Here is an 11,139-nt window from a genome sequence, read left to right on the forward strand (position 1 = left end):
TGTAGGTAGTGTATGTATGTATGTACGTATGTATATATATATATATATATATAAAACAACACACACACACACACACACGCACACACATACAATATATATATATATATATATGGGGGTTTAGGGTGACTCTAGTACTGGTTTCTCAATAATCTTCATGCTTTTTATTTCATTGATTTGTAGACCTGTCTCATCTTACATTCTTTAGGTTTGTCGGTCTCATACTATAGACGCTAGCTTGTGTATGATTTATACGAATACTATTAGGTGTGCCGCCTGCGATCCATTCCGAAGCAAAGCGATCACACACCACATTTCTACACCTGGGTTTGTTCTGTAGTCTCTCGTCACCTCTAGGACACCATCAAGATGTCTCTGCAGATACACTGTCGACAGTGAGATTCAGTCCGAGCCCGAATTCACGATAACACGTTGAATGGGACATCAGACTCCTTCCTATGAGAAGGTCTGAGTGTTCTTCTTATGATAAGGTCTGTGTGTGGAAGTGGCCAGGATGCCAGTGCATCCCGCTTGCATACATGCCCTGTCTCGAGGTTGATCACTCACATTTTCTCTATAACCATACGCGCATGTGCGTAAGCCTCATTCGTGACTTATAGTGGCAAGCGGCCAGCGTCACGTCCGCCCCACTCGTAGCACGTAAAGCTAATGGCATACGTACATGCAGTGCCAATAGGAGGCTACTACACGCCTACAATCGCGATATTCTTGCTGTTCGGTACAGCTGTATACCAATACATACTGGTACTCATACCGGACAGCGTCCATCATTATCACAGGCCATACAATGGGCTCCTGGAGATACGTGAGGATGCGACAAAGATATGAGATAGGGGCTGGCGAGAAAGGACCCATGGCTTCATAACTACTATGGAGAAATAGTGCCAACATACAACGGTCATCTTTGACAAGCGTATGGGATTGTGTACAAGAGCGCAGAGAAGCAGAAGAAGCAACACGCACACGTTTATATCGAATCACACACCCCTACGCGTGTATTATAACGGTGCATACTGCGACTTCTCATCGTCCGCTTGTGTTTCTTATGCTACTACTACTCACAACATCAATTGTATTCCATTGGCGATTTCATGCCCGTTGAAGGTGTAGTTCAACACCCGCAGCAATCAATACTCCGATGCCACAGAAGACATATTAGAGCACAGACGCAAACACTCTGGCACACACCTCCTTTGCAGGCAAACCATTCCGGTGCACATACACCTACAAACAACAACAAAAACGGACCACCCCCCCCCCCCCCCCCCACCCACACACACAACCCCTTGTCAGCTATTATACACACCTGGTTTGCAATCCGGACAGGGCAGACACCCGCACTCGTCATCGCAGAACCTCGAGCACGCACACCTATCGCTGCCGTCCAGATGATACGGCGCCAAGCACGCGTAGCAGAAGTGCTTGCCACACCCAGGACACCCAGTGTCCACGAGGATGTGGTGGCAGCCATGTCCTTTCCAATGGCTGATGTTGGTTGGACAGTTGGGACACGCCTTAGACGTCTCTGCGATCAGACGTGAGCTGGCTATGGTGTGGTGGTGGGCGCGGGGGAGGGCGCTGGCCTCGGCGCATGTGAGTTTGCTATGCCAAGGATTCTGCGGACGTATGCGGCAGTGAGGGGGTGAGTTAAGATTGGCGAGGTTTAGGGTTTTAAAGTTTAGATCCGCTATGTATGCCTGTGATATAAGCGAGTGGTATGGTGTGGTGATGTGCAGAAGGGGAGCGTTTGGCTTAGCGCAAGTGATTTGGGTGCGCCGTGACGCAATGGTAACGGAGAATGAGGGCTATAGGGCAAACACATTGCGATTCAAAGGCAAAAAATAGGTCTATGACAGCTGTGTAATTGGGCAGGACATGATATGCTGCAAAGTATTCCCTACGCATATAAGTAAATCTATATATAGCCTATCCGTTTACCAGTAGATATATAAATATCTATAAATTATAAATATCATATACTCTAGGCATCTATATTGTACATATAATTCGATGATGCAGATGAATATATGTCCATCTGCCTACGATGGCCATGTTTCTGTACCTTCAGTGCACCCGTACAAGTGCTATGTGGTATGTGTACAGATCCCATGTTTCTATCTGGGAACTGAGACGTCTACCTCAGACTGGCACCATTCGTGAGACTATTCATGCGTGTGCAAGTGTGTGTGTGGTGTGTAGTGACTCACCTTGCAATCGAAGCAGAACGCATGTGCACATGACGGACACCTTGTACGCTTATAGCTTGGATTGTGTCCGGTAGGTATCTCAATCATCACTCCACATGCGGCATCTGGGCACTGCCGAGGGACCGCCAAAGCCAAATATGAGTATGGTATGAGAAGGCGGCATACTGGTAGATGTTCTAAAAAGGATACAGATACAACAAATCTTATCATTGAACAGTCAACAGACATGAGGATTCAGGGTTTAAGGTTTAGAAACTCTAGCCCTAAACCCTGTACGAGATCAATATCTTTGAGGACGTAGCTGGCCAGTATATACCAGTTTGCGATGGTTTCGGGCGACCGTATACTCAGTCGTTTCCTTGACATTGATCAAAAACCGCAGACGACAAAAGGCATTGGCATAAGTCATACTACTTTCCTTGATTTCATGTAGGAAGGATGTAATCAATCCATATATAGGTACACATAGCACACCATACTTACGAATATTCGGTTGCCTTTCCCGATGAGCGACTCTGCGTAAAAGTTACCAAACTTGTCCAATTCCTGATTCGTAAGGCCCTTCAGTTTCAGGTCAAACGCTCGATCGGACAGGCCCTTTACCGTCCGATAGTCCAGAACTACGGTGCACTGGCCCGCTTTCTTCGCTAGTGGACAATACACCGGGAATGCCTCCACGCGGTTATTGATGGCGTAGCGCACTAGGTCCACTAAGCACATCAGATGGAAGCTGTGGTGGCACTGATTGGATGGAGAAGGGGCGAGGGAGCTGAGTCACGGTGTGGTGGTTGCCAGAGATATGAGGGATGGGCCACTGGGCACGTACTAGAGGTACTAGAGGTACTAGACGTAAGGATAAGCCGGTTAAGTGTGTTAGCTGTGTGTTCGAATGTGCGGTACAAACACTGTGCGGAGGCAAACCTTTGGGCGAGTCAAATCCCAGGGCAAGCGACAAGATACACCCCATCACGCACTCACTCACTCAGCATATGAATGATGAATGGGACTGTTGCCATAGCAACGCGGGTTGCGTTGTTCTGTTGCACCGTCGCAATGGCTTCTGCGCAAGAATTCGGTGCATAACTGACAGCCCACAGAGCAAACACTATACAGTACGAGAGTATACGCACTAAGCACTAAAACCCTAGACAGTGGACCAGAATGCTATACAGTACGAGAGTCATACGATACCGAATTAATATTGTCAGACAAAGTGGACCTGAACACTGGACGGTACGAGAGTCATACGCACTAAGTCCTAAAACCCTATACCGAATTAATGTTGTCAGAGAAAGTGGACCTGAACACTGGACGGTACGAGAGTCATACGCACTGGTGCATGGGGTATGGGACGATACGGAAGCGATGAGGAGTCTAGGAGGAGCCAATAATGAATACTCGGAATAAGTCCAAAGGGGCGTACAGTAGAGTATCGGTCCTTGAGGGATTTAGGGTTTTACTACACCCTAAACCCATTAAACCCGAAATAATAGTAGTCGGACAAAGTGGGCCGGAAAAAAAGGTCACATATTAACTCGCCACGTGTCCCATTCAGAAGAGCAGGACAGTCGTGTTCACCAGTGAGGCGCGATTCATACAGCACACGCAGTACCGAACCGACAATGGGTTGACTGAATTAGCATCCACGTGCTAGATATGCCAGAAAGACGGATACACTACAACACACCCACCTCAAATAAAGAGCAACACACACATTTCAAATGTGAAATATCATTACAACACACCCACCTCAAATATGGAGTATCTTGGCAGTACGTCCACATCCAGACACACGGCACACAACGCAGGAATACTCTCCAGCGCAGAGCTGTCATAGGCATTCAGACACGCCTCAGTGGGCGGGTCCAGGAACTCTAAGGTATCCCTATCTACCACGGCTATAAATAGGTCACTCCCCATGTCATCGCCTGTAGCGCTTGTTGCTGAACTGCAGCGGAGGGGAGTGCTATTGTGTTGGTTGCTAGGGTGTTGGGTGTCTGTGTTTGGGTTATCTATTGCTGGTGTGATGGCTTTTGCTGGTGTGGTGGTGGTGGTGACTACATCGGTTATATTGGAGCGGATGTCCCTCGCCCTATCAACCACATGCGTACGTTCGTGTTCATGTGTGCGTGCGTGCGTGTGTGTGTGTGCAGGTATACTATGTTGTGTTGCATCGACGGGGGTGCGTGGCCGTGTCACCGAGTCCGTTTGATGTACAGGCGTAGTGGTGTGCGCCAATGTCTGGGTGTCCACTGGCCAGACGAATGGGGCAGAGCCCTCTCCCCCACAGTCCCAGTCCCAATCCCTCGCACCCAGGTCAGGCAACAAACTATCAGGACAAGGACCGGTCCCACTGGAGTCAAGCAGGACAAACCCAACCGCTATATCGTCCCATACGGATAGCAGTGTGGTATCTGCGCGAGACACTACCGCGGGCGTGTCAGTACTCTCTACCACACCCCCGTCGGGTGGCGTTTCCATGGCAACCATCACCTCGGCAAACGGATTGGCTGAGTGATCCAGGCGGTGCAGGACTTGGCACACCTGTCCCTTTCTGAGCATCGCAGGGCTGCCGGTGGACGTGACACTGGACTTCATGTCGCGTACCACCACAGCCCATTCCTTAGTACTATGTGCGTGGTCTCTTGAGTATGGTAAGAAGGAGAGTATTCAGGGATCAATCACTGCCATTTGGAAGGATTCTGCAATGGTCACTCCGAGTATGCACCGAGGTTATGGTAGAGGTAGTAGGACACCCGCGCACAGGTACTGGAAGGGAATCAAGTATAGGAGTACAATAAAAAATAGTACAATGGGATACGATACAATAACAATAAGTGATCCAACAAAACAAAACACAAAACAAAACAATACGACATGATACGATACGATACGATATTATACAATAAATGATCTATCAAACCCATACAATACAATGCAATACAACACCATTCAACCAGGTTGCACGAAAACCGAACCAAGCCAAACCAAACCAAACTCCACACCCCAGATCAATTATACTGTGTAATATCTTGCACCCAGTCACACTCCATGAAACACACCTCATGGCCGTCAAAGGTGTTAGCGCGTCCGGAGAGACCCCCCCGATAGCCCCACTCAACCGATATTGTACTATGCACAGAGGATGTGCATCTGTGGCTGAGCTTAACACGTTCACAACGGAGCACTGGGGTACTCGGACACCCTCGGACACTGAGCCTAAACGTGTATGTGGTGGAGAAGGGAGGTAATTAACAGACACACAGAAAGAAGAGATGGAGCCCTAAACCCTAACACTTGGATGTAGGTAGTTAACAAACACACAGATAGGATAGAAAGGAGAGACATACGACACACTAATGGACAACCGCAGTGAGCACGAATGCAATACGTTAAATGCACAACACAGAGGGCCACAGCAGGCGCGCACTATGTGATAGCCATGGGAACATACAGGGACACACAAACTATATAGAAACACATGCACACACCACTATCACACTATCACATGCACACAACACTATCACATACACACAACACTATCACTATCACATAACACTATCACATAAACACAACACTATCACACTACCACATACACACAACACTATCACACTACCACACACACACAACACTATCACATACACACAACACTATTACACTATCACATGCACACAACACTATCACATACACACAACACTATTACACTATCACATGCACACAACACTATCACATACACACAACGCTATCACATACACACAACTCTATCACACTATCACATACACACAACACTACCACACTACCACATACACACAACACAATCACATACACACAACACTATCACACTATCACACACACACAACACTATGACGATCTATATAGAAGCACAAACACACCCCACCATCAGCATCAAACGGCGCATCCGTATCTAGACATACCGGAGTGAGTGCCAAGGGACTGTAGCAGAGACACATCCCGTAAGACAACCGAAGCTACACACTGGTTGAGGACGCGTATGTTATTCTTGGGAAGGTGACCTATGCCGCCCGTTTGGTCATGGATGGCTAACCACCAGTCCATGTGACTGGAGACGTTGGTGGAGATAGTCACCACGTCCCCGACATGTGCGGGTAGTAGCTGTGGGGTTGATTGTATAGGGATGGTATGGGCGTGTGCGTGATAGTATATACGTATATATAAACACACACACACACACACATATATATATATATATATCAGTATATATGTGTATATGTTAATACAAATGCACATAATATACATGTGCGCACGAGGGATTGAATAGAGCCATAGATAGTGATGCTAGGAAACCTGCATACTAAATGAGGGTACAGTGATTAATAATTTGAAGATAAACTCACGCCAGAAGTACGCGCATAGGTCTTACATCGTGATCCAGTGGTCCAGAAAAGCGAATAATTGGGACACTTTAGTCCTCACAACTCACACCTCACCGATCTGAATGTGTTTCGGTGTTATAGGGGTTTAGGGTCAAAACCCTAAACCCACTCCCAACCGCACCTGCCCCAAACCAAACTCACGGGACACCCCTCGCACACAGTCCAATCACAGCCCAGGCGACTCAACACACACACCAACATACATAGCTACCTACCTACTAGACTACCGAACTGCAGACTACCGAACTGCAAATACACACACAGGCACGTTTAGCTAAACTGCAAATACACACACATGCTCGTTAACCTATAGCCCATTCCACACCGTACACAACTGTCACAGACGCAGCCCTGCACATGACTCACAACCCCAACACTTATTCCAAACCAACACATAACCCAATACACCCACTCACCTTCCGGCCGTGGGCGTCTCCCACCCCCCTATCTCCCCCACACGCACGCACAACCACGGCTTTCCTGTGTGCTGGTTTGAATATCAACGCACGTTTCTTCACACACACATCACGGGTCTCCTTTGTACTAGTATCAGCCGTAGACGTGCCTGTGCGTGTTTGTGGGCGATCCTGGATGGTCTTCACACACACACGAGGCGTCCCTTCTACACTAGTACCAGCCGTTGACGTGCCTGTGAGTGTCTGTGGGAGGGCTTGGCTGCGCGTGGCAGAGACGGGTGCTTGTGCCACAGCCCGTGGACGTCTGCCTGTGCATCTGACGGACGCAAAGCTGCTAGTGCCAGCTGTAGCGGTGGCGGTAAGGGAGAAAAGGGAGGGGTATATTAACACACACACTGCGAGAGAGACAGATAAAGAGAGTGGTGGTTGTGGCTGTGACAACAACACATGGCGTGGTGTGTATAACTGCACCTGGACATACTGTCCTGCACCTGGAATTACCGGTGCACTGCACCTATTCGCATTCTAAACGGACCGCAGATTGAGACGATCAATACGTCGGTGTAGGGACTCGCATAGACCCAAAGGCCTAACTAAAGGCTTTCACAACCACAGCAAGTGGCGTATTGATCTCTGTCACGCGTACCGTTGACAAAAGCAAAACCCTAAACCGGAAAAAACACACCCATCGCACACATATCACTCATGCAGCAGTCATGCGCAATAGTACACAACTGCACGCAGCTGCCAGGAATACCTACCAACCACAGCCATACACAGGACACTACTGAACAAATACCTATCAACCACAGCCATACATAGGTCACAGCTGAACAAAGTGCACATTCGCGTGGACAGGGCGTTAAAACGCAATGCGCTATAAGAAAGGAAAGCTCACGTACCAGCACGTAAGAGATTCGGAGATGACGCAGGATGATACAACCCAGCCACTCGGATACTAATCGCATCATCGACCACAAGTGCATCCAAAGGGATCTGGATCACGTGACAGGGTAGGTATATATGAACACAATACATGTACTACGAGGCTAAGGGAGAAGTGATATAGACATTGATACTATATATCGTTGTACAAGATACATGCACAGGGAATGTAGATGTGCTAATCTCGACTGCTCGCGAACTAGTTGCAGATGAAGTATAGTGCCTTCCACTTTCACACACACACATATATACATATATATATATATAAATATATATAAATATGCATAGATATGCATAGATAAAAAGATATATATATATAATATATATAATATATATATATATATAACACACACACACACACACACACACACACACACACACACATATATATATAAACATATACATATGCTAGAGTGCGTTGAGGGTTGCAATATTGGATTTATCACTCGGTAAGACTATGAAAAGTCAATACACCCCCCAGTGAAGCCCAGTTCGCACTAGCCAAATGAAGTTCATCGAAAACCATAGAATGGTTTTTACCTAAAATCGGCCAATGACATCTGCGGGACAGTGTACGCTAGCATTGCGCTTACCTACAACTAACTACTGCAGAGATGGACAAGTTATAAATATATTTACATATGACTACGAGCACGAATATACATATATATGCATATATGTATCTGTGAGAGTAGACACAGACAGATGATTGTTGTGATGTCATGCACTGATATTTAGATATACGGATTTTAATCTGTATCTATCGAATCATACACACTGCATAGCCTGCTCGATCAGGGGCGATATCGGACCAGAATAACCATGAAAACGCCACGCACGATACAGTGCGTGTGCGAAATACACACACACACACACACACACACACACACGCGCATACACATACACATACACATACACATACACGTAAACACGTGAACACGTTTATATATATATATATATATATATATATATATATATATATATATATATACTCTACCTTCTTGTTATGGAAATCGTCGCTGACACATGCTACGCTGGGTCTTCTCCCGGATCCAATATCTGTCGTCGTAACAAAACCATATACAGGTAACGCACTTTGAATAAAAACGTATAGAGCATTGTGAGAGCCCCAGCTCTCATAGTCAACAGAGGTACACTTGTCTACCTCGTGCATCTCACATACAGCACACGTTGTATTTAGCGTAACGTATTGTAAATAATTCGGTGGACTCTGCCAACACATTTGTTCTGAGCTAAATGGTATACGGAGATCAGCGCTCCACTTTGCCACACCAGTGAGAAACCACTCCAAGCACTAACAGCGAAATAGACTACACAGCTACAACAGTAGGACAGCTTGCATAATAGATTGTGTGTCGACCACATTGCCTTCGTTGATATAAATTGGTGTATACATATGCGAAAATGCGTATATATACATGAGATTCCAAACACATTTCGAGATTTTTAATGTTGCTGATATTGGGAAATGTTCTGAGCGATGGCTATAGGCACATGCTCCAAACTCATAGAAACTACTGCATTTATCCTATTACCAGCTTTAAGTGCATGTTCATTCACATAATCATACAAGCTTGTGCATGTACGCGCGGATTAGAAGCACATAGCCCGTGCTTGTGACATTCTAGTGATCATATGTTGAGATAGCCGTTGACAAATGGATTCTTATGTGGTGCAATTCGAGCACACATAGCTTAGAGCAATGGATAGATACGTGTGCATACATCATTTTCAACTTGTAGAAAATTTAAGAGGGCGCCTATGTACACAGGAGCGTGCATGTGATTGCTGTGCAAATAAGTCATGATACGTAGCTATAAATCAGTCATGATACGTAAACGGTTTTACGTGAAACAGTGCATGAGGGTGTGGAGAATTGCCATGGTTACCATCTCAAACCGTACAGCGAGGAAAGCGTACATCGAAGACTACAAATATACATTGTTGAAGAAGTGTTACTAGTGTACAAAACAATAGGTACATGGCTTGCATAGCTGTAGCTGACGAATAACCAGAATATGATTGTACAATCAGGCAAAACTAATGTCCAGAACAATAACATACCAAGCAGACTGGTGAGATGGTCTTTAAATCAAACATAATTCATCACACACAAACATACGATATCACTCTAAGCGCTGTCAAGGTTCCGAAATACTTTACATACTTCAACTTTACAAGCATGGTAAAACTATAGGTATGACGCATCTCAGGAATCACCTGCTAGCCAGTGCTAAATCAGTGTTGGTCACAACATTTCTTAACACACAGACACTCGGATCACAGCATCCTTTTGACCTATACAACCACGTAGGAATTATGATCTAATCGAGCAAGATCCACGGGCCTTAGCTATCTGGAGGCAAACCTTGGTCGTAATATAAACAGTCACGGGATAGACATACCAGAGGAGGACCTCTTAGTCTTCCGACCTGTTAGTATGCTAGAGAACCCCATACTCTCCGAGTATCAGCTACGATATCTTCAAAACTATATAGTGTACGATGGTATAATTGTGTGGTCTGTACGTGCTTGTTGTGAAAGAACAATGGTTGACTGTGGATGTGCATAGTTAGTTGCACACCCCGTGGGCAACATGTTCAAGTGTATTATCCACTAATAATACAAAAAATGATCGGAAGGATAAGCCCTCGAACACACTGGGGATGTACGCAAAATTAAACTTTTGTGAATACACAAACATCGTCATACATTTTTCTACAAATAGAATTAGGGTTCTAGGGTACAGCGTATCTATAAATATAACAAAATTGAAAATATACGACGCTAGAATTTAACTCGTATTTTAAATTTGAATCGAGTTTAGATAAATTTGTAAGATATTCCGTGTGAAAGCGTACTCAAATAGTGGCTACGTTTTCTCAATTCGCAATAGTACTCATTTATTAAATGCAGTAAAGAATCTGAACAAAGTCTCTTAGAAACGGAAGAAATATAAATTTTACACTGTAAAAAAACGTAAACGATAGAAAAATTAACACGATAATATGAAATCACGACTTTTTGCACGTGAAATGCAGTAAATATTTTAAACTGTGTTTTATAAATAATTTTATTGAGATAATCGTAATTCGGGAAAAATTCTTTTTATAGACT

The 11,139-nt window shown here is 45.3% G+C and overlaps 1 protein-coding gene across 1 annotated transcript; it reads right to left on the minus strand.

Annotated features, from left to right (window-relative positions):
• Nucleotides 1–14: 14 nt before the first annotated feature.
• On the minus strand, nt 15–10,654 carry SARC_07818 (hypothetical protein). Its single transcript, XM_014298233.1, has 11 exons — nt 10,428–10,654; nt 8,999–9,060; nt 7,959–8,052; nt 7,057–7,400; nt 6,161–6,359; nt 5,288–5,444; nt 3,975–4,869; nt 2,709–2,966; nt 2,226–2,336; nt 1,325–1,634; nt 15–813 (listed from the first exon to the last, which is right to left on the minus strand). The coding sequence occupies exons 1-11, from the start codon at nt 10,477–10,479 to the stop codon at nt 767–769; spliced, it is 2,529 nt and encodes an 842-aa protein (XP_014153708.1). The 5' UTR covers nt 10,480–10,654; the 3' UTR covers nt 15–766.
• Between the last annotated feature and the right edge of the window lie 485 nt (nt 10,655–11,139).

The sequence above is a fragment of the Sphaeroforma arctica genome (genome assembly GCF_001186125.1).
Source record: "Sphaeroforma arctica JP610 unplaced genomic scaffold supercont1.646, whole genome shotgun sequence".
Classification (NCBI taxonomy): Eukaryota; class Ichthyosporea; order Ichthyophonida; genus Sphaeroforma; species Sphaeroforma arctica.